The 26,403-nt window shown below is 41.9% G+C and overlaps 2 protein-coding genes across 5 annotated transcripts; both read left to right on the top strand.

Annotated features, from left to right (window-relative positions):
* The first annotated feature begins 398 nt into the window (after positions 1-398).
* On the top strand, positions 399-5,354 carry ubxn2a (UBX domain protein 2A). 2 transcript variants are annotated; one of them, XM_058612658.1, is made up of 7 exons: positions 399-488; positions 868-930; positions 1,413-1,524; positions 1,898-2,007; positions 2,865-3,002; positions 3,397-3,558; positions 4,233-5,354. In XM_058612658.1, the coding sequence occupies exons 2-7, from the start codon at positions 887-889 to the stop codon at positions 4,414-4,416; spliced, it is 750 nt and encodes a 249-aa protein (XP_058468641.1). In that variant the 5' UTR covers positions 399-488; positions 868-886; the 3' UTR covers positions 4,417-5,354. The 2 variants fall into 2 exon arrangements, with proteins under 2 accessions (XP_058468641.1, XP_058468642.1); XM_058612659.1 differs by lacking the exon at positions 868-930 and having other exon boundaries at positions 401-488.
* Positions 5,355-8,328: 2,974 nt separating this feature from the next.
* mfsd2b (MFSD2 lysolipid transporter B, sphingolipid) lies at positions 8,329-26,390 on the top strand. 3 transcript variants are annotated; one of them, XM_058612817.1, is made up of 15 exons: positions 8,329-8,459; positions 9,206-9,562; positions 13,765-13,890; positions 13,987-14,111; positions 17,516-17,639; positions 19,199-19,277; positions 19,379-19,560; positions 20,813-20,903; positions 21,957-22,078; positions 22,587-22,670; positions 23,483-23,566; positions 23,729-23,838; positions 24,685-24,828; positions 25,057-25,233; positions 26,045-26,390. In XM_058612817.1, the coding sequence occupies exons 2-15, from the start codon at positions 9,227-9,229 to the stop codon at positions 26,091-26,093; spliced, it is 1,833 nt and encodes a 610-aa protein (XP_058468800.1). In that variant the 5' UTR covers positions 8,329-8,459; positions 9,206-9,226; the 3' UTR covers positions 26,094-26,390. The 3 variants fall into 3 exon arrangements, with proteins under 3 accessions (XP_058468800.1, XP_058468801.1, XP_058468802.1); XM_058612818.1 differs by having other exon boundaries at positions 25,057-25,259; XM_058612819.1 differs by lacking the exons at positions 8,329-8,459; positions 9,206-9,562 and adding an exon at positions 10,881-11,043.
* Positions 26,391-26,403: the final 13 nt, after the last annotated feature.

The following is a 26,403-nucleotide window of genomic DNA, read 5'->3' as shown; positions in this document are numbered from 1 at the left end:
CATGTTGTGCAGAACAGAGACTTTGTCCGTCTTTCTTTTTTTCCAAAAAGATTGTATATAGCACATTTATAGATGTATGCCCACATTAGTTCATGGACAACGCGATGAGATGAAGGACAAAAACAGGTATTACCACAACTAAATGTTGTTTTTCTTTAGTAAGAAATACAACATGGTAATTTGTGAATAAAGCATTAATTAATACAAGTGAGTGTTTATTCTATGGGTGGATGGATGGATGGATGGATAGATAGATAGATAGATAGATAGATAGATAGATAGATAGATAGATAGATAGATAGATAGATAGATAGATGTGAGTTCATTTAGGTGCTTACAGTGCTGAAAGAGTGTAGTGTTGCTACGACAACAGGAGTCCATTTACGACATTGTTGCGTCACACACATTGCTCAGCAGAAGAGCTGCTGCTAACCCAAAGTTGTGGCTGCAGATGTGTAGCCCAGGATTAACCGACCAAACACGGACTGGTAAATCACTATTTTACCTTAACCGTAATACGCGCATGATAACGAGCATATGTGCTGTGTCGTTGTCAATGTATTCCATGTTATAGTATTCATAGGTCGCGGTTGTTGGCTCTATGCACGTCCATCGTTTTCTGCCCACATAATTGACGCTGCTTGTTTTGATTATCAGTAAACATCCTTACTTAACCAGTTTTAGTTGTTTCTACACGGAATTATAGGGAGTAAACACACGACATTAACCGAGGTAATTAATGTAAGCAGAATATATAAATAAATATTAATGGCGCATTTAAAGGTGAGGCCATGAAAAAAGGAATCATGTTGACCAGCGCTTTAACCTCTGTTTATTACATTTGTTTTAATGTGTTATTTCCCGTAGATGGAAAACACGGGACGTCATGAAAGAGATTGACACTGTGGGGGGTGAAAAAGGTGAAAATTGGTATGTCACACTAACAGTTTTTATTATATATTACACATAGTTAGGCTAATCAAAGAAAACACCTCGTTTTAAATTGTCATTTAAACCATATGGTCCAGTGCATTCAATATTTTCTCTGCCAAAGGCAGTAACCCAGAGAAATCTCTCAGTTTTCCCCCCAAGGTGCTAAGGCTCAGTTTCCTATGAAATGTCATTGCATCTTATCTTACACAGTAAATCATATTTTTGTTGTTGTTTTGTTAAATCTGGACTCCAGATCAGTGTATGGATCACCACCGAAAGCTAATGTTTTCTTCCTTGAGCCATAACCTACACCCCCAGACAATGTAATTCAAATCTGTCTTCTACGTTTTGAGTTATGTTGCTCGCAGACAAACAGACAACCAAAACTTCACCTTCCTTGGTGTAGATAACAGCAAAACTTTGTTCCTTCAGGCTGAACTCAGAAAGGCATATAATGAGTGAATTACACTCCATTTCAGGGTTGCTGGTGAAGAAAATGAAGAGGCTGCTCCAATGAGGCGTAGTTTCTCGGTAGAAGACCTTCTCGATGAGGTGGAGAAGATTGGTTACGACGCCGCAGGGTCATCAAAGGTCAGGAAGAAATTCTCCCTCGCTCCTGAATCCTCAGGCTCACATCTGTCCAAATGTTCCTCACACAGCTGTCAATGGTCATTGTGTCAGACTGTTTTTTTTTTTAAATGATTGGCACTGTGTAATAATCCTTAGATAGATATGTCATTAAACCGTAGTCTCAGAATCAGTGAATAATTACAAAAAAGTTCACACTAGAAATTCAAGTGGCAAGGTTAGAAAGCAATTTGCAGTGATAGTGCTGCTGTGTTTACATACGACCACTCATGTTGACAGAGTTTTGGCTGTACAGTCAGTACAGACAATGCTGCCCAAAATATAAACAATGGGGTCGTCAGTCTCAGGCTGATCATTTTTCGGGCCTTTTTTCCAGGCGGAGATGGTGGTAAGGCTGTGGAAGGATGGCTTCACTGTAAATGACCAGGAGTTTCGCAGCTACTCCATCCCAGAGAACCAGGAATTCCTCGATGCCATTAAGAGGGGGTGGGTTTAATTTGTCGGTGCTAGTATTCCTTAAGTTTGTTAAAAAGCCTTATGCTTTTTATGCTTAAAGGCACAAACAGATAATATTCAATTCAAATTGCTTTATTTGCATGAACAAAAACATGTTGCAAAATACTTTACATTAGTGAGTCTGACAGGGTTGTTAATGATCATTACCAGTGGCGGTAATCGCAGAGTTCTTTTAGTAATTAAATCACTGGCCTGTATTCTAAGCTTGAAAAGCACTTAAATTGAACACAGCTGCACTATAGACAAGTGGCATTGTTACAACACCTTTTATTTCCTGGCTGATAATGAATAAGCAGTGTCACCATGACACTGATTTGACTACAGACTAGATGTTTTTGTTAGCTTTTTTTAAAAGCCCTTGAATAACAGAGAACTACATCAGAATAATGTCAAATACATTTGCGATGCAATTTAATTTCTTGCACAACATGAAATGAAATCACTGTCCATACATAGTCACCAACAATAGCATTAAACATGAGGCTGTCTACAGATAGCTTGTTTGAACTGGGTATCTTTTCACAAAAATTAAGATCCCCTTTGTCAGATGTTCAATTTTTAGATGTCACTCGAGCTCAAAACCATGGTTCACACACTTTTTAAGGAAACACAGAGTTAAACAGACCAGTGTGTATATAGGTAATTAAACCATGTCTGTCCTCGTTTTTATTCACTGGTTTGACCTTGCAGTCAAACCCTACACGTCCCTGAGGGGAAATTAGCTCCAGAACCAGGTGACAGACGATAAATGAAGCGTAATGTTCTTTAGAGCCTTTTGTCGTATTGATTGATCTGACTTACTCCAGGACTGATCTCTTCCGTTCCAGAGAGCTTCCAGCAGAGTGGGAGAGTCGAGCAGAAGAGGAGGAACTGGAGATCAGTGTGGAGGATCTGACTGAAGGAAATTACGTTCCTAAGAAAAGGGCCTTTCACCCTTTCACTGGGAGAGGATACCGACTTGGCAGGTAAGAGGTTATACAAATATCATAGTGAGACTTTTGATTATTAAATTGTTGATAAATACATTGTCTCCCTTGTCTATGGAAACATGACATTATTCCCATGGACAAATTTGCACTTGTTTATCTCTGAGATTCGATACTGCTTTCTACCACTAGGTGTCCCTCTAAACCCAGCTATCAAAAAAATCTGACCAAACAGACCAGCACAAGGATGAACTGAGAGCCTCAGTCTTGTCAAAGCATCACTCCATAAAGACTAAATTGTCCAAAGGGTTCACACATATTTCGTGTAATGTTTTCTCTGCCCACACAGTGTCAACGTTAAAAACAGTTGAACACACTGTGCATATGCTATGTGTTTCATACTTCTGTTACTTAATCTGTTGTTTATTCCCAGTGTTGCACCCAGAGTAGTGGCCAGGTCACCGTCTGTGCATGAGGATGGAGGATCTCCTCCTATTCCCATGGTAACACTGGACCACGCCCTTCCTGTTACCTCCCTGCAAATCTGGTTGGCTGACGGCAGGAGATTGGTCCAGAGGTTTAACCTATCACACAAGTGAGTGCCACAATGTCAAGGCCCAAACTCATCTGTCCACATTTCAGACTGCGAGGTTAACAACGTCATTTCATGTCTACTTATTGGATACGAAGACACTGTTCTGTGCGGTCAGAAAAAATGTAGTCCTGCTGTGCTGTCTGTAAATCCCATAATCTCACGCGTCGCAGGACAGAAGTAGTTCAAGGAATCACAAAAAATATTTGTTTGTTCCAGCTCCAGAGGGGAGTGAGGGGGCTTTATTTGTAAATTACATAATGCTTTATTCTAGTCTGGTGGAGGTTGAAGGCATGGTGCATCATGTTATATCCCCTGCCACCGTGCATGGGGCTGCAGAAAACATAATCTGAGATGTAGCAACAGAGTGGATCTATAAAATCCCCTGAGAGTGAGGGATTGCGTAACTCTGGTGCAGCATTTATATAACAGGGTTAGTAGCTAAAGGATGAACCCCTCCAACCTTCAGATAGCCTTAGTGTGAGGAGAAGGGTCTCCATAGGATCACTTGTGAGTACTCATCAGTGATAAATAATGGATGATACTAGTGCTTTCCAGAGAGTAGAGTATTTGGGTGGGAATGTTTTGCCACTAGAAAGGAAACAGTCATGCTCTGTAGGGAAGATTTCTGTCTGTCTTCTTTTTTATTTAATTAAATTATTCTGTTCCTTTTCCAGAATCAACGATGTTCAAGATTTCGTAGCACGCTGCCAGAGAAGTTGCCCGCCTTTTGTCCTGACGACGTCGATTCCTTCCCGAGAGCTCAACGACAAAGAATTAAGTTTGGAAGAGGCCGACTTGGCCCACGTCGTCATTGTTCAGAGACCACTGGACACACAGGCTCCGTTTGGACACTGCTGACCAACAGAACCTTGAAACAATACGTAAAACCTCACACATCCTCTCACTGACATATCACAACCCCCTGATATACACTGATCAACACCCACTGTAACATATAATCTATATTTATTTAGCACTTTATGCTGCATTTGATGATTGGTATTTCCCCCTACAGGCACTGTGTGGGATTATCTAATGGAGATAGTGTTTTAGTGTTTGTAACACAAAAGTGCTGCTGAGGTGTTGTTTTCTTCCTCTGGAGGACACTGTTACCTCGCTTCGTATGCTGAAAAACAGTCATATCAAAGCATATCTCATATTACGCAAACAGCCAACCTTGTACACTGCATCCACATCAATAAAATAGGTAACTGATTTTAATGTTGTAGGAAGTGCAGCAGTGTATATGTGCCCTTTTGTAAAGGGGGTTTATTCTTAACCATCTAATGGCATTTTAAATGCGAACTATTAATTATTCTCTAGTGGCTTCATGGCTTAGCAAAGCAAAAGACATACCAATTAGCCACGGCATTAAAACCAGTTTGAAATGTTTATTGTCGTGGCTGATCGATGCACCTCTGTTGATCTACGACATGTAACCCTCCCTCCCTCCCTCCTCCCGCAGTCGCACACAAAGCCACCACCAGCACCAACAAGCAGCTCTCCAAAGTCTTCCCAAACTATAATCACATTTCTGCACTATTTACAATAAAAACATGCAGCTGTTTTTTTGTTATCTGTAATTTTACAAATGATTTCATTGAATGATACTATTACCAATATTAAAAGAAAGACAGCTTGTTATTTTTGTTGGCCTTGACTCATAAGTTGTTATAGATATATATATTTATTGCCATTTTTAGTGAGGATCACATTTAAAATGGACAACGTACTGTTTCTTTTGACCGCATTGTTTTAAGAAACCACATATCAAGGAAAAATAAAAACATATTCCATAAAAATCTGTGTATTTTTCTGTGTATATTGAGGTTTTTGATGTAAAGTAATCAGCAGGAATTAGTTGTTATCTCTGAAGCACTATGGGATCTCTGTTCACATTAATAGTGTCCAGGTGCTGAGTTGAGACTGCTTGTGTGGTGATTATGGCGTTAACACCAATCAGCCTGTCATTTCATCCTGTAATTCAACATCTGTGCTCTCATTACTGATTAGATTAAATGGGGACTTAGATTAAGGAAATGGGCGGGGAGGGGCCGCTGATGTCAAAGCGGTCAGATTGGGAGGAATGATCACCTCACAGTGGTATTTCCTAATCTGCTGACTGAGTATGAAAAGCATGTGTCTGATGATGTGAGATGGAATCACACTGAACATTGTGTGTTAAAGGGTTGTAGAAATCAGTAGTTTCATATTAACCAGGATGGTGCAAACAAAAACAGGTGAAGTAGAAGTTCCAACGTAGATGGGGTGAAAAAAAGTTGAATTCCTGCTCTGTCTCTTTTTTTTCTCCATCTTAAGTGTTATTTCTTCCATGTGTAAAATCATGCTTGTGCTTTTGACATGAAGAAGCGTGTGTGTGTGTGTGTGTGTGTGCGCGCCTGCTTCTCTGTGTCTAAGCTTTCTGCCCGGCCTTGGGAAGAAGGCGAACACCATTATCTATCTTCAATATTTAAAACAGCAGGAAGGAGGGAGGGTTTTGTGTGTGTATGTGTTTGTGAACTGAGCAGCAGAGGGTGTGTGTGTGTGTGTGTGTGTGTGTGAGAGAGAGAGAGATGACTGTCTCAGGATGGTCAAGGTCAGAAAGCAGAAATGCAGCAGGAGAGACAGCTAGAATGTCAGAACCCTCTGAATGAATGGGATGAGGCCAGGCTACACAATTTCACATCTTCACCTGAACGTGCAGGATGTGGGCATCACTTGATTGACTGCCTGAGGGGGTCTGGCTGAAGAGTGAAAGAGAGCACATTTCCTTTGTGCTACATATTTAATAAGGCTAAGTATGCAGGGAATTACTTTCCCTTAAACTCCCGCATTTCCTTTCAGAATGACCCTTTTACTCGTGCAGCAGCCAACCTTTCATTTCGCACATTCCCCTTCACGCATTATCAGAAACATGCCCATTCTCATACAGGTCATATGCCTGACAATTTTTGTTGTCTCTTTTTTTTATTCTCTGTGTGTGTGCATTTTTCCATTTTCATTTCATTTCACATAGTTGTAGCACACATGCTTTGAATGTATGTAGACTGTGAAAATACAGCCTTGATGGCTCTTTTCAATCAAGGACTGCTTTGACATTTTATTCAATTTTTTTATTCCAAATGTTTTTCCATGTAAAGTAGATCAATTGTTTTATCTAATACCATGCCAAAGAGGATGTTTCACCTCTATGTAAAATACATAAATAAATAGACAATAAAGTGTTCAAATCTGAATCTGAGTGGTCTGGGTTCAGCAGCTGGGGTCTCTGTGGAGAGGTTTAGTGCGCTGCAAGAAAAAATTATGAGCACTGAATACATCACAAATAATAAACTCATCTTTATATAAAATTTGTTATGTATGGAATTATATCTTACACCCGAGGTTTATGTGTAAGAACATATAAGAATTTATAATAAAGTAAATACAATATTATTAAAAGTAAGTAAGAGTAAAAACCTATTTCCCTTTTCAGTGCACTCATCAACACTACTATTCTGGCTGTGATTCAAATGTTTAGATTATAATCAGTGAACTTAATTGAATAGAAAACCTGCCTTACAAAGTGGAGACAAAAGGGAGCTGACTTTTCAAGGGAGCCTGTTCAGGCTGGATGGAGGCATAACAAAATGAATCCTCAAAGCATTTTGTTCTACAGGTTTGGTTTACGCTGGAGTGATACCTGCACGGGCCGTTGGTGTATGAGTGACTGCAGCCAAGATGTGGTAATCTCTATCATTACCAAGACATGTCTATGTCTATGCTGTCTGTGCAACTCCCATAAGAATTTTACTCTCACAATTTAAAACTATTAAATTACTTCTTTATTTAATGAAGACGGTCTGTATATGGTTGGTTGTATACCAGGCATGGAGTCTTAAATGTTAAACGTCAGTGGCACCATCATTATAATAAACAATTAGAAATGACTTAATTGTTACTATCAGTGGTGTTTTTAGAGGCCATTTATACATGGCCTCTAAAGCAAAATATACATTTTAAAATGTTTCTAAAGGAGTGCCTTTCTAGTGGAGAAAATTGATGCAGTGCCCTATAAGATGCCCTTGCAACTTTGTTTCCTATGGGTGCCGTTATGAAGTTTCTCCAATATCAGGAAATGATATTCAACGCTGTTTAGAAAATGCCCATCTTGGTGTTAGAAAGTGATGCTGTGCCGTAAATGATGTCCCTTTAAATGTATAGTGAGTGAACATGTGGGAAATGATATGCTAGTGGTGCTTGCCCCACTTGTGTGAAGTAGGTGCCCTTTTAATTTTCTCCCCTGCTCTTCAGATGTCTGTGCATGCTACTGGTTACAATGGAAAATAATGTTGGATGCTGTGACTGTGTGCTTCTATGTTGAATTGCTTTCACAACCACAGTAGGCATTACTTTTAATTACACTTACACCAAACTGCAATTTAGATGTTCACTCCAAATAACACCACTCCATGATCCTTGATGTAAAGCTTGGCACCATGCTTTGTCCAATTCAAAGTGTAAAATGCCTTTTATTATAACATAAGAATCACTGCAAGTGATAATTTAAATGAAATAAAACCGTACTTATAGTTACTCCATCTTATTATTACAGACAGTATACAAAGGCACACACGCATTCAAATAAAATAAACTGTTTATTGTCGCCCAGGGGATTTTGAGGCTTTAGTTCTTCTCCACACACTCACGCACACACGCACGCACGCATGCATACATGCAACCGGCCACTGCAGGGCGCAGCTCCGTCACTGCAGACAGAGACAGCTCAGAGTGGAGGCGCGCGCTCCATCTCCATCCTCCGCAGTCTCTCGCTCTCTCTCTCTCATCCGGACTATCAGAGCTCAAGAGTAACAGACTTTGAAACTGACGGACAGCTCCGTCTCATCTTCTATCAATCCAGGGTAAGATAGTATCTGTGTTGGTTTATTTGTTTATTGTTTTGATTTTTTTGCAGAGTGCGCGCGGACGGTTGGATGCACACTCACACTAAAAACACACACAGTTCAACGCGGGACATCGTCGCGCTGTGCGCTCCTGTTTGCTCTTTCTCAAGGTCTCACCACCTCACCAGCTGTGCAGACATGTCTGACACTGCAGATGATGATGCTTCCAACCTGGATGACTTTTAGGAGTCTCTCGCTCCCTCTCTCTACCCCCCGTGTTTTCCTTGTTGCATTCCTCTGCATCTGTATTCATATGTGCTGTTGTGCCATTTCCAAACAGCAAAGAGTCTTTGTCTGCGCTCATACATGTGTGTGCATTTATGTGTCTGCATTCTTTCAGCACATTCTTTGAATACAGGTATGAGTGTGTGTGTGTTTGTGTGTTTCATTCCACACACTCACCAGGCCTTCTGTTGTAGATCATCTGTGTCATGGTTTGATTTCTTGATCTGCCATGACCAACAGGGCCATATTCAAAGTCACTGATGCTTGGTTTGAACATCAGCAAGTCTAGATCATGTTCTGTGTTTGGCCAATTATTTGCGAGGTTGTTATTATTTGTACAATTTGTGTGAAAAAAGCAGTTAAACAGGCGTACCTAATAAAATGGCCAGTAATTGTATATATGTGCCTGCATTCTTCAGTGAAGAAATATGCGTGTGTGTCTTAATTTCACACCCTTTCCCTTTGTGACCTTGTTCCAGATAAGAACAGCATGTGAAAGAATGACAGCAGAAAGCGGCAGAGTTGTCACAGAGGAGGAGCAGGAGGAGCTCCCGGCCTCTGGAGCCATCACACACGCCCAGCACACTCACACCCGGAGTCAAAGCCACATCCAGTTTCAGCCTCTGACCTACACCACCCAGTGGCAGACTGTTGCTCACACAAGGAGTCACAGCCACACTCACTTCAGCACTGCCTCACACACGCAGCCTCAGAAGTACGGCTGCCGCCTGTCACACAGTCTCTCAGCCATGACCAAGGGGGAGAAGGGAGTACGAGGCTCTGTGGGGAAGTTCATCAAACCCACTGAACCACTGGTCCCCAAAAGTCCTCAGCAGGTAAGAGACACTTGTTTTAGTTCCTTTTTTTTGTATTGGTGTACAGGTTGTCATCATATTTAATTGTAGTGTTTGTCACTCACACGACTGTAACCCTTGTTTGCATGTAAAGTAAGTCAATCTGACGTGTTGCATTTGCAGCCTCACTTGGCTCTGAGTGATTCCCCCATGACTGGATGGAGAGAGGACGGAAAGTGTGATCTCTTTAGTTGCTTATCTGGTCGTGATTAATCGGCTGCATTGTTTTCCTGTGAACTGTAATCCGCCAGATTATGGGACTGAATGTGTGGAAGTTGATTGTTTTCATTTGGGAGAAGTGTGCCCACTGATGGGATGACCTGTTTGATGATTGCTTTCTTTTGTCTGATCCTGGGGCAACGTCAGTGGACTTTGGTGATGATGGGACAGTTGTGATCGGGGTCATGATAGGAAACAAGACAGCTTACTCCTGTTTTTGCCAACACTGGCAGGCTGAGTTGACTTTCATGTCAGTTTTGTTGGGTCATGTTCGTTTTATGAATGCCAATTTGGATAATATGCCATTTGTGTGTGATGAGCCAATGAAGTGGGCAACTCTCTCGTGTGTGAGACTGTGTTTTCATTCATGGCCCATAAAGAAATTAAAGTAAAGCAAATGACAGAGAACCAAGCATTTAAATGCACTGTTGTCCCATCAGAGACTATATACTGCTGGAATGCAATAACACTGCAGTTAGCCACACATTCTCTGCTATAATGTGGCCCAGGTTGTCCTTTAGACTGAATTGACACATGATCTAAATAACCAGTTCTGCCACTGCCTCATTTCTGCCAAACCTCTGTCAAATACAAAGTCACATGAGCTTAGTTGTTGAGTGAAGTCAGTTTTTACATCAAAAAAAGTGGTTAATGTTATTAGGTCCTCACAGTTTTCTAAATATTTAGAAAATTGATCGAGACAGATACCGACAGATATGTCTGCCTGTGATCTATTTAGTGTGAATGCTCCTTTGATCCATTTAGTGTGGAATGCTGTGCCAGCAGCACCCCACACTTCCATTTATAATTTTCTGACAATTTCGTTCATTCACTGTTTTCCATGCTTTATCATAATATTCCATATTGATTTGGTCGCCGACTGCTTCCACAGTTTGTCACCGATTTAGCCCATTCCGATTTGAAATGTTCAGCTCATCAAAGCCATTTTCCCCTATTGAAAATGAAAATAGGAAGTACACTATCCTGTGTGGTGGATCAAAGGTCAAGATCAAAGGCAAAATAAACTTTCAACTTCTCATCAAAGACACTAGTATATATATGTATGCACACGTTTCTGGGGCTACTGTTAGATCACAGATCGAAATCAAAGGAGCACATAAAATTTCATGACTATTCAGCACTTCAATTCACTGAACACTGAATTTTTAACGAGTCATTTGCAATCTGAAACTTCTTACGGCCTGACGATGTCAAGCACTGCGGAACAGCATCACGGCTCTGAGGTAAGTAAAACATTGTCCCTTTGTGAATGAGACAGAATGATAGATCCACTCAGTAATGGGCCAACTGTCACAGCGAATTCCACATGAAGAGTTTCCCCAATCCAATATGCTGCATTTTAAAGGGAATTAAAAAAAGGAAAAAAGACTGGTTATTATTCGATGTTCACCAGTCTGTCCCGATTTTGAATTAAATCCTTGGGAGCTTAGGCAGCGCTGACATTTTAGCCGCTTGTTACTATCGCCGACTTTCCAATTTCGATTCCTAATTCATAGTCTTTGACGTTAACAAAACTACTGGACGTGACCATTGTGACCAGTACCATGTCACCAAATCGTTAGATAAACAGTTTTTTCATCCATTTTACCAGCTGAACACTGAGCGCATGCATTTTATTCGGAGAATATAACTAAGAAGGATTTCGTCCCACTCTTCCTTTCATTGCAGTGGAATTATCCTCAAATCCTTATTTAAAGACTTGCAGTGCAGGTCAGACATTTTAAACTGTTTTCCCCGCAGCAGTTAAGGATTCATTAACTTAAGAGATTAGTCTTATCTGTCCTTGTTTCTTTGCTCGTCTGAACTTTGCCAATGCTCCTTTTACTTTGAGTCAGTTCTTCTATAACTGTGTATATGAGGGTTTGCGTGTGCATCCAGACAACAGTGGATGGGATATCCTGTTTATGCCTTTTTGATGATAAGAACTCTTAAAAGTGAGGGTTTGGAGGCACAGAATAAGTGTTTGGAGCGATAGAAAGAGAGAGGGGGAGCAATGCTGTGTGCACTGAGTATTTTTGCACATCATCAGTTAAGCAGCGTTCTCCAGACACCAAAGACTTTGCTTTTTCTCTCCAATTAGGGGTAATTGCAGTGAGAGTGGAAGAAGAGAGAGTTTTGAAGTCGGAACCGCCGCACAGCCTTTACTTACCTCTGACCCGCTTGTCTTGCGATTGAATAATTACACACCTCCCTCCTGGTAATTGTCATTCTCGAACCCCTCCATGTTTTGATGGGGCAAAAAAAAGGAGGAAGAGAAAATGTGAGCCGGATAATAACAGTGCGCCGGTCGCGGCTGTGGTTACTTTGGTGATTTCCTTCTTTCATAAAGCTCTGAGGGGAGCAGCTGCGGGCCAAACGTGGGCCACGGGATATGGACTGACACTGTTTTCGGTGTGTGTGTGTGTACACTTGTATTTGTTACCTGTATTTGTTGAGATTTGACTTGTGGTTTGGTTAAGGTTAAGGTTAAGGTTAGGGATGAACTGGTTATGGTTAAGGTCAGGGATAATGCTTTGTTGATGCTGTCCAAATGAATGGAAGTCAATTCAGAATCCTAAGAAGAAAAGCTGTGCAAGCGTGTGTGTGTGTGTGTGTGTGTGTGTGTGTGTGTGTGTGTGTGTGTGTGTCTGACACCAAAGGTTGAACGCAAACGGGAAGAGGGAAATTGCAAAGGTTGATATGTGTGCAGTGCACAGCCTCGGAGACAGTCGTAAATATTGGGCTCCCTAGACTGTGGTGTCTTGTCTTATTCATGTGTGAAGATGAAAGCGTGCCCTTCTCACTGCAGACACACACACACACACTCTCACACACACACATACACTCACTCACACACACACACACACACACACACACACACACACACACAGTTACGCGACTGATGGGTTTAGCAGAGCTGAAGGGAAACAGAGCCGTGATGACTTGGTGGGTTTCTCAGGCTCCTGCATGTGCCTCAATGTCTGCTCGGATAGACCACAATGCAAACAGCCGAGGGTCTCCTTCTGATCCTCTATTTCTTACACACACACACACACACGTGCACGTACGCAGGCACACACACACACAGCTTGACGTTGTGAGGAAATGTGTGCATCTTTATTGAGTAGAATTCATTAGCAAGCACATGTATCATCGTGTGCACACCATAGCAAATAGATACATTTAGCACTGAAGCAACTATTTCCCTTTCCCCAGAATCACTGCGCTGCTGTGGAATGGTGATAATGAGGAAATGAAGCTATTTTGAGCACCTTACTGTAAATAGACATGGAAAACTTGCAGATTATGGATGACTACACGATTATTTTCAAGTGACACACCTGAATTCACATGAGTGAAGTCTGGGAAGGTTTCACACTGGTACGGGGGAGCAGGAACTTTCTTGGCGGTAAAAAATGGAACAAAGGTTGAAATTGTAAAAAATAGAAGAAAGTCAGAGAGTAAATTTTGGATTTTAGGACTCTTATTTTGAATACACACCTTGGGATTGTTGATTGCATAATGTCATTTTGTCAGCCAGTAAGCCTGAATAATTCAGTATGAACAGTATGACTTGTTATGTTGATGACGTTAACGCTGAATCATTCACACTTACCGCCTTTCAAAATGACACATTCTTTATGCACATTCCTGACTTCCTTTTGCAGAAATGAGAAAAGTAAATGATGGTAATAAATGGACACTGACTGTGATCATATTATTCTTGTACAAAATGGATGTATAAATAAATACGTAACAACTACATGACTTGCAAACAGTTTGTAACCTTACATTTACATTACACCACTTAAACAATTACAGTGTGCGTTCAGTGTCACCTGTAATAAGAGTCTTCATGCTCGCAGAGCAGAAAAGGTTCATTTGCTCATCAGCAGCCTGATCTACAAAGCCTCTGTAATCACATTAAGTTCCCTCCTCCTCCTTTGTCCCCTTTTGTCTCACAGACCGACTTGAGCCAGAAGTTGTCGATATGCAACAAGTTGTGTTTCGCTATCGGCGGCGCACCAAAGGAGGTGGCTGCCAGCGCCACTGCCTTCTTCCTGCAGATCTACCTGCTCGATATTGCTCAGGTAAATGTGTTTACGGTTTAAAGAGAGCAAACGCTGTGTGTGTGTGGTGTGGTGAGTTTTTCTCACCTTTCAGTCTGTCCCTGTTCTGCTCCACAGATCACAGCCTTCCAGGCCTCCATGGTGCTGTTCATCGGTAAAGCATGGGGAGCAGTGACTGACCCTGTCGTTGGGTTCTTCATTACAAAGAGCAGCTGGACCAAGATTGGCAGACTAATGCCTTGGTGAGCTCACTCCTCTCACTTTGTTTCTCTGTTTCTTTTATTGCTGTTTCTCGTGCAATAGTCCTGTGATATTTCTGTCGTTGTTATTGTTATTGTCTCTGCATTTCCATGTGGATTTCTTTCTTGGTTTGGGCTGAGCACCACCTGAAATAATCAGATGACAGCATTATAGGGACACTTCGCTGTTGCTGTCAGGTTATAGACGCGAGAGAATATAATGAGATTCGATCACATGGCTACAAACTGAAAGGAATTCACAAAATCATACTGTTCAGCTGCATCTTCAGACAATAATGAGAGGTGTGGAGCTGTCACTCTACTCACTACATCATTGAAGAACCCACTGTAAATTTAAATATATATATTTTCTTTTTATTTATTTATTTATTTACACAGTCTCCGTGGGCAAAGTCATCCTCCTCTCATCCCCCAGTAAACACACGGTGCTGATGACTGTGATTTGTTGACGGGGGATGAGACGGGTTTTGGTTTGCTCACACTCTCTCAGACATAACTGTGGCCAGCGATGATTGTGTGAAACTGCAAGCAAAACAAACAAAAGTGTGCTTCAGACAGATTTGTTGTAACGATACTCGGGCCTGCACCTCTCACCTGAGGATTAAGCTGCGTAAACAACCACTCGGCTTTAACGACACTGTTCCTGACGCTCCCTCTGATGAGCTATGTATACTGCGTGCTGCTTTAAGGGCGTGGGTCACTTTTGGACTTTTCAAGCCAGACAACAACTCCGTTGCCAAGAAAGTACACTGGCACATTTTCATGAATTTGCTGCTACTGTGTAGCTGGGTGACATTTGATCACGTCTGTGTCGCTCCTCAGTTCAGTGTTTGGCATCATCATCATCATCCAGCTTTCTTCTTCTATGGTAGAACAATGGTAGCAGTGTCTCATGGCCCTTAAAGAGCAGTGTTAGGTTTGTGTTCACATTTTGGATTATGAAGCCATTACTGCATTTTTACTCCATCACCAGTCCCAGAGATGATTCTATAATCAGCTGTGTTGTGTCTCTCTGTGTGTGTCCCACACTAGTGTGACATTAACATTAATTACACAGCCTGATGCCTTTTGCACATTATAAACCTTAAGTTATACACCAGCTGACGGTGCTTGAAGGGACAAGTCCACTGGGGCCGGCCAGTCGCACTCAGCAGCGGGCAGATGCTCCATGCTGCTAAATCAGCTTTGATTATTCTGGGAGGCTGTAGGTGTGTTTGAGTGGGAGTGTGTGTATGTGTGTGTGTTCTTGCCTTGTGTTGTTTTTCCACATGAATATTTTCTGTGGTAAGAATTTTAATTGCACGTTCATTGATGTTTGCGATGTGAGTGCGAGCAACTCAGTTTCGCCCACTTTGGAAAGTCCCCTCGGCCCATGTCACATCCACAGCCAGACATAAAGGGATTTGTATCTTTGTGCGGCATTCTTAAGGATGTAGTCACTTTGCCCACTATGCCCCTTTGGGTGTTGCAATGCTTATTATTTTGTGATTAGGATCATGCCCCATCCCTGTGGCAAGGAAAAGCACAGGAAGTGTTTTCTTCTGTGTGACAGCGATGGTGTATCAGTGGTGGAAGAAGTGCTACTTTACTTAAACTGTAATGAAATTATATTGTTCTCAGTCCTGTAACTGATTTCAGTATACAATATGCTTCATGATTACATTGTCAGCAAACGCAAGGCAAATTTTTATATTCTTGCTGACTCTTTACTTCTTTATACCGTTAGTTTTACCCAGAGTCAGAAGAGTGGTGGTTTTGAGAGGATTAATGAAAAAGATAGAGAAAGATAGAAAGATAGAAAGGTCTTTGGACTTATTCATATTATTTGCTCTGGCTGTTGAATGGTTATTAAAATGATTACTGCCTGAGATGTTTGGAGGGAAAAATCACTCACTGGTGGCTTTAACAACTCAGACATCAAAACGTCCAAAGAGGGGCCTCAAAACACTTGAATTTTAAAACAATACTAGACAATACATTGTTTTTTTTAATGAATTATGTCTTTTATTTGGTGTCAGTGAGTTTTTGTTCCTCCATTTACATTTGGAGTAATGTAGTATTGTGTGCAATGAAGGCTTCAGATTTTGACAAGAAAGTGAAATATCAAAATAATTAATAATGTTACCACCAAGGCTATCAATTCAATGTGGTGAAATAAAAAGCTCAGTTAATTTTGGTGAAAATGCATTGAGTATAATCAAGTAATTACTAGTATCTCAAATTTCCACCACAGACACACACGCTCTCACCTACCAAGTCCCTCTGTCCCGCTGCACATCATCCACAGTTAATTAACATGCTGGGAGTGTCCCAGACAAGTCAGTGAGGAGACAGTTGTAAGTGCCAGCCTCCTGTCAACCTCCCGTGACTTAATTAAGACTGTGCAGATTATCAGTGCAGGTGTGACTGTGTATGCGAGTGATTTCGCTCTCTGCCCTGAACACAGTCATCTTGCAGGAACATTCTAACTGTCCCATTCACCCCGGGACCCTTTCATCACTCCCATGACCAATGCGGTCAATACTGCAGCACCAGCGTTGTCCGCCCGCCTTTGTTTAAACAAACAATCAGGAGGAGAGTGAGGCGGTCGGGCTGGACAGTGCTAGAAAGAAACCGCGATTGGCCTCTACCTCTTCTCTCTTTTTAGCGTAGAGGAGGTGAGAGGTGACACAGTCACCTACATTCCACCAGGGCCTTTATTTTAACCCGCAGATGTGCTGCTCTTCCAAGAACCACTGACAAACAGTCTCACTTGCTGTCCAGAAGAAAAGGGAGAGGAGGTCGGCTGATATATTGGTGTTTTTGTCAGACGCTTGCTCATCCGTAATCTGCACTTTACTCGTGGCTTTGAAACACACAGCTGTTTGCTTTAACCATAATGACATATACAAGTTGTTTACTCATGAATTATACATGGCCCACACACTGTATCGCTCCAAGTCCTGAGAAAAACACAGCGCAGCATATTGGCCCAATGGTTTGCTTCGGTGTGGTGCATTTTTCTGCATTTTTGAATAAGCATGCATGTGTGTTATTGTGGTAGTTCCCTGCTCGCGTGTCCCTCCCAGGACAGATTCCTATCGTACTTACAGCGACATAATCATGGAGCTGTCAGCTTAGTCCCACTGTAATCTGCTAGAAATATGGCCTGATTTTAACAGTGCTTTGAAAATGACATAACACAACCACTGTCATCCATATTCTGACAGTTTAAAATACTGGCTGCAGCTGCTTTTAAATAACCTAGCACCACAAAAGACATTGAGATACTTTTCTTCTTTTTTTCAGGATAAGAAAATCAAAAACTGTTTAACTTCTTGTCTCTTCTTCACCAATTCTATACGTTTGAGCATTGATCACACCTAACACACCTTTTTGTTCTCCAGGATGGTGGGCTGCACTCCGTTTTTGGTGGTCTCCTACTTCTACCTCTGGTTTGTTCCTCCTTTCATCAACAGCAGGTTCATGTGGTACCTGGGATTTTATTGCCTCTACCAAACCCTTGTCACAGTAAGTGAGCGCGCGCGTTCCCTCACCATCCCCTGCACTCGTTATCTGAGGTTTTTAAGAAACACACACACCCTCAAGCCGGGCTGCAGTACAGTAGAAAAGATGGTACAAAAGACATATCAAGTAGCGACGAGGAGATAAAAGCGATGATTGAAGCAGCTCAGAGTCTACAAATGACACATTACATAACATAGAGATGAAATGCAGCAAACACGGGGAGCAATAAAGTTTCAAGTGTGGATGATTGCAGACATCTCTTGCCAGCCTCCGACAGCTCCTGGTGAGATTTACACTTTGATTTGTGAGACATGGAGCAGATTAGAGCCCAGAGCTCTCAGATACCTCACCTCAAAGTGGAAGTGTACTTATTTAGTTTGCCTTTTGTTATTATGTTCCAGACCATTCATCTCCCGGCTCTGCTCTGCTCTGGAGTAACCCATATAACATGTGCCACAGAGCATGTAGACCACTACAGCCACACTGTGGCGAGCTGTAATGGCATGTCATTCTAACTACTTGATAAGTATATGCTCGGTCTTGCCAGGAACCTCTCGCTGGGTAAATGCTGGTTACCACTTTTAGCCTCCCGTCATTGTCTCTGGGTATGTGTTTGTGTGCAGTTTTTGCTGGGAAAGGCCAGCTACTATCATTCAGAGGGTCACCGTCTGTAAACAGAGGTCAGAGCACCATATGTTGTCCGTCTGCGGCACACTACAAACTCACCGCGGCTTTCCAATCGAATGGATCGGTCCTCGCTTTCACCTTGGTGCGACAGTTTTCCCTGTGTTTGCATCCAGCAAAGGGCCATGCCGTATAGGGGCAGCGGCTAAAAAAACTCAGCTCTCCGCGGCGTTTATTTCCATCGTGGCTATGCATGCTTGTTTGGCCACAGTGCTGACTGAGCCCTTGTGTAAATTACAAAGTGAGGCAGAACTCGGTTTTCCTCGCCTATTCTCTGGGAGAGGTGGTGAGGAAGGAGAAAACAGATCTAAGGGTTCGCCAACATGGAAACTGCAGAGATTGCGTTTGATATATATATACATATATATATGTATACGCGTATACTTTACGTCCGCTTTTACAGTGGAACATGTAGATAAAAGACATCTAAACATATCTAGGGTGTTCCCATCTGATTGTGAGCCAAATGTTAAGACCCTAGCAAGGCTAAAAGTCAGTCAGCCATGATTGTGATACTGTGCGGCTGTGTTTAGTGCTGTGGGCTAAATGTTAAAGCCCTGCTTCAGCTCCCAATGGCAGTAATAACAACATTTTAGGCATAATATTTGCTGTCAAATTTAAATATTCCGTTATAAGCCAAGTAAAGTCTTACATAACAGTCAGAACCACAGTGAAGCCCCAATATCCCGAGGATTCATCCTCTAGGGAACAAGAGCGTTAGTGCACAGTTTCAAGGCATTTTCTCCAACAGTTGCAGAGATATTTCGGACTGACACCTTAATGTGACCTCTGCAGCAGTTTGACTGCTACTGTGCTTGATTTTTTTGTTCATTTCTGTTTGACCTAAACCACGACTGTTTCTTTCTGCTCCTCTTCAGTGTTTCCACGTGCCTTACTCTGCTCTCACTATGTTCCTGAGTACAGACCAGAAGGAGCGAGACTCAGCCACTGCTTACCGTAAGGCCTTTTTTTCTCTTCATATGACCCAACAATTATTGGTCAGTTTTTTGAAAACCGGAACCTGTCGGAGCAGTGATAAAATAACCGTTTGGTCACAGGAATGACGATGGAGGTTCTGGGCACACTTTTGGGAGCTGCCATCCAGGGCCAGATTGTGGCCAGCGCTCACACTCGGAAGCACTGCCGAACTCACAACGTGTCCGCGGGTTACCTTGGCAACAGCAGCGGGGCAGAGATCGTCAAGAGCCTGGTGCACTCCCAAGATTACCTGTCACATGCTGTAAGTATCACAGTGCCCAGCCGTGGGTCCAGGTGTGCTCAAACTAGGCCACATTGTTGCCTCAAAAATATCTTGTCATCACCCCTCTCACTTTACTTATAGCCGTGTGGCGTGTGTACACAAGGAGGTTTACTTTTGCTAAAAATCTGAATGAAAAGGAGGATTGTTGGAATATGGGACCATATGACAGAAAGGGTACAGGTTCTGACATCCAAAATGGCTCCACGTTTTAACCCATGGATTTGAAAGGAGACGCCACTGTTTGATATCTGAACCCGACTTCCTGAGCCCGCTCCGCTCACACAAAACCACAAAGGGGGGGTTCCTCCCTCAGATCATTACACTGAGGGGTCTCCACAGTCGTCTGTAAGTCATTAGGCCTATTTATATCTCACCCAGGACATTTCAGCACGCCTCATATTCGATACGCTGGAAATATTCCCCTTTTACTTCAAGGCGACTGCACTGTAACACCTTCAAGTTGGAGGGAAAGAGCCATAATATAGGACACATTGACGACTGCTGCTGCGAGTTTGATCACGTGACTTTTCATGAAGATGAAACAAGCCAAAGTCCAGACTCTCCTATGTTGGATTTTGGTTGTGCCGCAGCTATTTGGGTTTCAAATGGCTCCCTTTCCAATGGATTATGAGTGAACCCAATCAGGGGCAACCCACTCACCACGCCAAGCCCTCTGCCGCCACCCGCTAAATTCCTCCGTGGTCACTGGTGAGGGTGGCACACTGTCTGAGTCTGCCCTCGGAAACAGGGAGTGTTTGATGTGCATAAATAATAATGAACCGCCGGGGTTGAGCCACATGGAAAAATTGCAAACAAACAGAGGTTGTTTAAGGCAGAGCAGTTCCTGTCGGCTCCCGGCTCAGAGGCTGTATTTTGGGACGCAGCGCTTACTTGAGGTTTCTTCCTGTTTATACTCGTATTTGCACGGTGCGTGTGATGTGTGTGAGTTTAAACTGCATGCGGAAAAAACAACAACACGGAAAGTCACAGCCAGTCAATCATCCAGGGATGAGTTTTAAAAGAGGGAAAAGATGGAGGAAACTAAAAGAACTCAACCCCCGTGCTGGATAGAAACTGATACCTGCAGTGTTTCCTCAGCAGACGTATAGAAATCTGTTATTTATGAAAATTATGAATTAAAGATTGAGGAAAGGCTCAGAATAGATTGTGCTGCCTCTTTAGGAAAGGGATAAATCAATGTGGGTTACATGTTTGTTCTGTCTCTCCACAGAAAGAGGTGTACATGATAGCCGCTGGTGTCATTGGAGGAGTATTTGTCGTCTGCACAGTGTTGATGTTCCTCGGAGTCAAAGAGAAAGATGGTGAGGCTTTTTTTTGGGTCTGTGAACAGAAAATGAGCCTTGGGTAATTGACTTAAGGGTTTTATTCAGCAAAAACACCCAGCATGAACTGGTCCCACCAGGTTGTATACTGACATTTTTCTGCATTTTTAATCACACACAAATGGTCACGTTTGAATTCTGTAACACTCTTTTGGGCAAAGATTGGCACCAAAACACCAGCAACTGTGTAGGATTTATTAATAATCATAGTCAACTAAACTGTGAAAAAATAAAGGAAAAACTAAATTAGACTACGCTCTGATCAAAATCACTTCTTTACAGAAGGAATAAAACTAAACTAGACTAGACTTGAGTTTACAAACAAAAGGCTTGGGCTCGGACGTGTTCTCTGGAAAGCATAAACGACACACTGGCAAAAGACAAAGGAACTGACTTTATAGGGGAGAGGGAATCAAGGGCAGGTGCGAGTGATTACTTCAGGATCACCAGGTGAAGTGCATGAGGGAATAAGGGGAGATGTGTCAAAACAACTGAGGAAACTATGAGACAGGAAGACATGACATTTACCAAAATAAAAGGGGAAGTGAAAATCAAACCCAACACCAAAAGTGACAAGAACTTAACGTGACTTTAAACCTAAACTAACACGATAACTAAACTCAGCAGAACAAAAACACTAACAAAGCTGACGCTTTGTGAAACAGTATTATTAGTTAGCAATACTGAGTTCGTTAGAGGACATTTTTAGACATTAATTTTGCTTTTTTGTGCAATTTTAATGTCTATTAGGGCATATAACATTACATATTTCCAATACCTTTATTAGCAGGCATAAAAATGTGTTCCTTGCATACTAAGTGTCCCTGAGTGTCTTTGGAAATCTGCCATTCTCTGATCTTTACTACGCCATAAATGACAGCTCTCAGTGGGACAAGCAGCATCCACTGCATTGCAGGGGCAGTTCCAGGATTGTCAGGGAGAAACTCCATCGACTGTCTCTCTCTCTCTATGTCTGCATGTTATTCGATACGCTGCACGCTCACACTGTGATTCCACGTGTAACTGTTTCAGATCCGTACGGCATGAGGACAGAGAAGCACGTGTCGTTCTATAAGGGCTTCACCCTGGTGATGCGACACGGGCCGTACCTCATTCTGACCGCCGCGTTCCTCTTCATCACTGTCGCCATTCAGGTAAATGCACATTTATTAAGGCAGCACTTCTCAGACAGCACCCTACACATTACAGTAAATGGAGGCCGCTCTGGATCCTGACGATGCAGGAGTTCTCCTGGCGCTCAATGTTGATTTGATCAATGCAGAAGAGCACTTACTGAAAGCTCTGTTTTAAGTCTCAGGACTCTTGAGCGTGGCACCAGACCTGCACACGCCTTCTCTTCGCCTGTCACTCGTAGACAGATGCTTCACGTTTGACACCTCAGGTTTAGACTGCTGAAATGATATCAGACTTCTCCAGTCTATTTCTGTGTAGTTTTGCTGCTCTCCTCTCAAGAGGATTTGTCACTTGTCATCGACCGTATCTGAGCTGGAAATAAATCACAGAAAAAGAAAGTAACACACGCCAGCAGATTCTCCAGTCACTCCCCTGGCCACTCTGCACAGCGAGCCGAGTGACCAGTTAAGATGCTGAGCAGACGAGACAGGAGTGGACGTCTGAATGTTTGATCTCTGTTCTCTGCAGCTGATACAGAGCAACTTTGTCCTCTTCTGCACCTACGCTGCCGACCTGAGGGACCACTTCCAGAATATTGTGCTGACCATCCTGGTGAGTTCAGCTAAGTAGCCCTGGTTCACCTCACAAGCCCACAAACATCTGTAGACAAGTAGACATACATGCACACATAACATGACTGAATACTATGAAATGCATTACTTATTTATTGGAATATTTTTGTCACGTTGTTCTGTAAGTTAATGCATTTTCATATATATACATATATATGTATGTATATATATATATACATATATATGTATGTATATATATATATATATATATATACAAGTATATATTGTCATCATTTAAAATATGTTCCCAATTACTAGCTGTTATGATTTCAGACTTACGAGGCAGAATCATACACATAATTTCTCATATACTTTACATAGGCGAACACATAGGCTTCTGGTTTCAAAACAAAGTCCCATTTCGAAGCCTCAAGATTTGCAATTTGACCAGCGCCTTAACAACAACTGGGCATTCATGGATGTCACCGACAATGAGACTCTCATGAGATGATTCCAGCTGTCAGTCATACTGGTGTTCCCTCATATGTGTTCTATCATCTATTTTCCTCTAAATGGAAACATAATTGACATAATTCTCTATCGAAGAAGATCTGAAACTAGTAAGTTTAACTCCTTCAGGAAATGCTCACTGATTTTCCCATAGAATTCCATTCAAAGGGTTTTATTTTTGCAACCAGTAGTCGCTCTCGCTCCCTGGTGGCTATTCAGTTCATTCATACTTCTGGGTTGACCTCAGGCCACAACAAAGAAGACTACGTCCTTTATTTTTTTTTATTTTTTTACATGTTATGCTCATATAATGTATTTGTGACACCTGATGTTTCTTTGCAGGCTTCTGCAGTGATCAGTATTCCACTGTGGCAGTGGTTCCTGCAAACTTTTGGGAAAAAGACAGCAGCCTTTTGTGGCATTACTGTGAGTATTCTGCTTTTATTTTATTTTTTGCCAGAAAATAGTTACTATTAAGCTTTTATGTTTGCGCCATCTTGTGGGCAAAGGTGGAAGTGTTTTAATCCCAAACATACGCTTGAAAGAAAAGAAGAAAAATGACAGAGTATCTCTGCTGTGTTCATGCAGTGGATCCTGCCCTTCACCTTGATGCTGGTGCTCATCCCTAACGTGGTGGTGGCCTATGTCGTTGCCGTCTCCTCTGGACTCAGTGTGGCTGCCTCGCTCCTCATGCCATGGTAAGACATTTTACAGTAGACTGTGATCAAGTGGATTAAAAGACTCTAAGAATCTATTTTTAAAGACATATAGGGTGTCTTCCACCAGTGTACGTTAGGAAAAACCTTTTTACAAAGGAATTAGTGTGAATAGTATTTCTTATTCTTCAATAGCCACTAAACGTCTGACTTTGTTTGTGTACGTCCAGTCCTTCTAGATGTTTGCCCGTGCTCTCAATGTTTGATTGATACGAAGTGTAATTATTTAATCCACAATAGTGCACCAACATGTCATTAGTGGTGACTTGGTGCCTCGAGGGCCACGTCCACTCACCCAGGTCATGCCACAGTCTGGCATGATGTCATTTTTTAAAAGAATTAAAGGCTGCATCGAGTGCATACACTGTAAATCATCTTTACTATCACACAACTAATACATGTACAAAGGTAAAACAGTCTTTACCTCCTCCTTTTTTACAGCTGAATCTATTCCTCACTCATCTTTTGCCCCTGCCCTAAAACCCCAAATTACAGGGGCCTGTCATACGGACATGTTTATCTTGGAAGAGGCTGATTGTTTATCCAGTCTGAGGCCCGGGACATGTGGTATCGCCCACTGCTCATCATCTAATCATGTTATTAGCTCTGTAATTTTAGCCCACCAGTTTATCAGAGCGCTATAAGTAGGCCCCACATCATCAGCTGCGACGCGATTAAAGTATAAACTATAGAGTATAAACGGGCTGAGACACACATCAGCTTAAAGTTTTTACCATGCCTCAGAGAACAACGGCCACATGCTCACAAAAACAAATAGTCAAATAATTAATTTCTCCCTGTGTGTGTGTGTGTGTGTGTGTGATCCAGGTCTATGCTGCCAGATGTGGTGGATGACTTCAGACTGGCTAACCCCTACTCTAAAGGTCATGAAGCCATCTTCTACTCATTCTACGTCTTCTTCACCAAGTTTGCTGCAGGCATCTCCCTGGGAGTGTCCACCCTCTGTCTGGAGTAAGTCTGCATTAATATCACACACACCGCATGATGCTCTGTATCTGGACATCCTGTCATGATGTATTGTAAAAAAAAAACTAAAAAAAACACATTAAGCCCTGACGTGATGCATAATTGATAACGTGGCGGGTGTTGAGTTTGCACACTTGCAGTGTTGCAGCATCAGGCTGGATGTCGATTCCTGTAATGTGTTTTTATATAGTCTCTGTGTGTGTGTGTGTGTAGGTTTGCAGGGTATGACACTGGTGCCTGCAAGCAGCCTGCTGCTGTAGTTTACACCCTGAAGCTGCTGATTGGTGCTGCTCCAGTGGCCTTCATTGTGACTGGCTTGGTGATCCTCCTCCTCTATCCCATCAGTGAAGATGTCAGGCTCCGCAATAAACTCTGCCTGGAGGAGCTACGGTGAGCAGAAATATGAATATACACCTGTAAGAGAAACACAAACTAAACAATGCCAGTGTCTCGACATGACGTATGCCAAAGTGACCTCAAACAGAAACTATGTTTCGTGTCATAGTCCAATCGATTACAGCTTCTGTATGTCTAACACTTGACAGTCTTCAGTCTTGCCAGTTGGATACGAAATGTATGAGAACAGGCTCGGGTACTGCACTAGTACTGAGAAATACAGAAAGCTGTAATCAGCATTGGGTGAAATCATTTGGCAATGGCTTGAATGTAATGTTTTTTTCCATTTACAGAGGCTATAAGAATGTGCAATATCAAGTGTCTTGTATCCTCTTTTCCGGCACAACCTATAGGCAATCTTGTTGCCCCCATTTTCACCAACTATATAAACACACCTGAGGAAAAATGTATTAATTAATTACATTTGTGAAATTTGGAAAAACATCACATTTCAAAGTTCTCTTGGCCTATTTTGTGACTTCTGCACAAGTATCACTACTCGGGGTTTTTAAAAAATAAACACATGCGAGAACAACACATAAGCAGACGAAAAAAATGCATTTTGTAAAACCTGAAGATGTGACTTACCCCCAGGATGTCCATATAAGGAGTTGTGTATTATTCCCACAGTGGGAGGTGCACCTGTGAGCAAGGGTTAATTAACATTTAAAAGTTACGATTATACACAAACATACATACATTTATTTTGGCTGATAAACCGTCCTAAATGTTACACACTGGATCTGCCCCTGTGAAGTCAAGATATTTTCCCTCATCTAACATGTCACTTGATTGTCTCTCACAGGAAACAAAGCATCAGCTCCAGGACGATGGACGATTTGAATAACGTGTGACTTCAAAATGGCGTCCGACTCAAAAAGCCACATATTCCAGTGATGCCGCTGGAAGTTTGTCGACTAGTGTATATTACACTGATAAAATAGTTAAAACTTATTTTAATGTAAACATTCTTTGTTGCATTTTCCACATGTACTAGATTGTCATCTTGGATTTTGAAATATATAAGATAACCTAATTTATATAAATGAATGTATATTGTTATTTGCTGTGTTTAGCTCTACAACACTGTTATTTATTTATGATGTGTAATTACAAAGAGTTGATATGGAATAAATGTTGTAGACAATAAATGTGTGTTGTTTT

Source organism: Solea solea, chromosome 17 (assembly GCF_958295425.1).
Source record: "Solea solea chromosome 17, fSolSol10.1, whole genome shotgun sequence".
Lineage (NCBI taxonomy): Eukaryota > Metazoa > Chordata > Actinopteri > Pleuronectiformes > Soleidae > Solea > Solea solea.
Note: the sequence above shows the minus strand (reverse complement) of the source record. Positions and strands in the feature narration are given on the sequence as shown.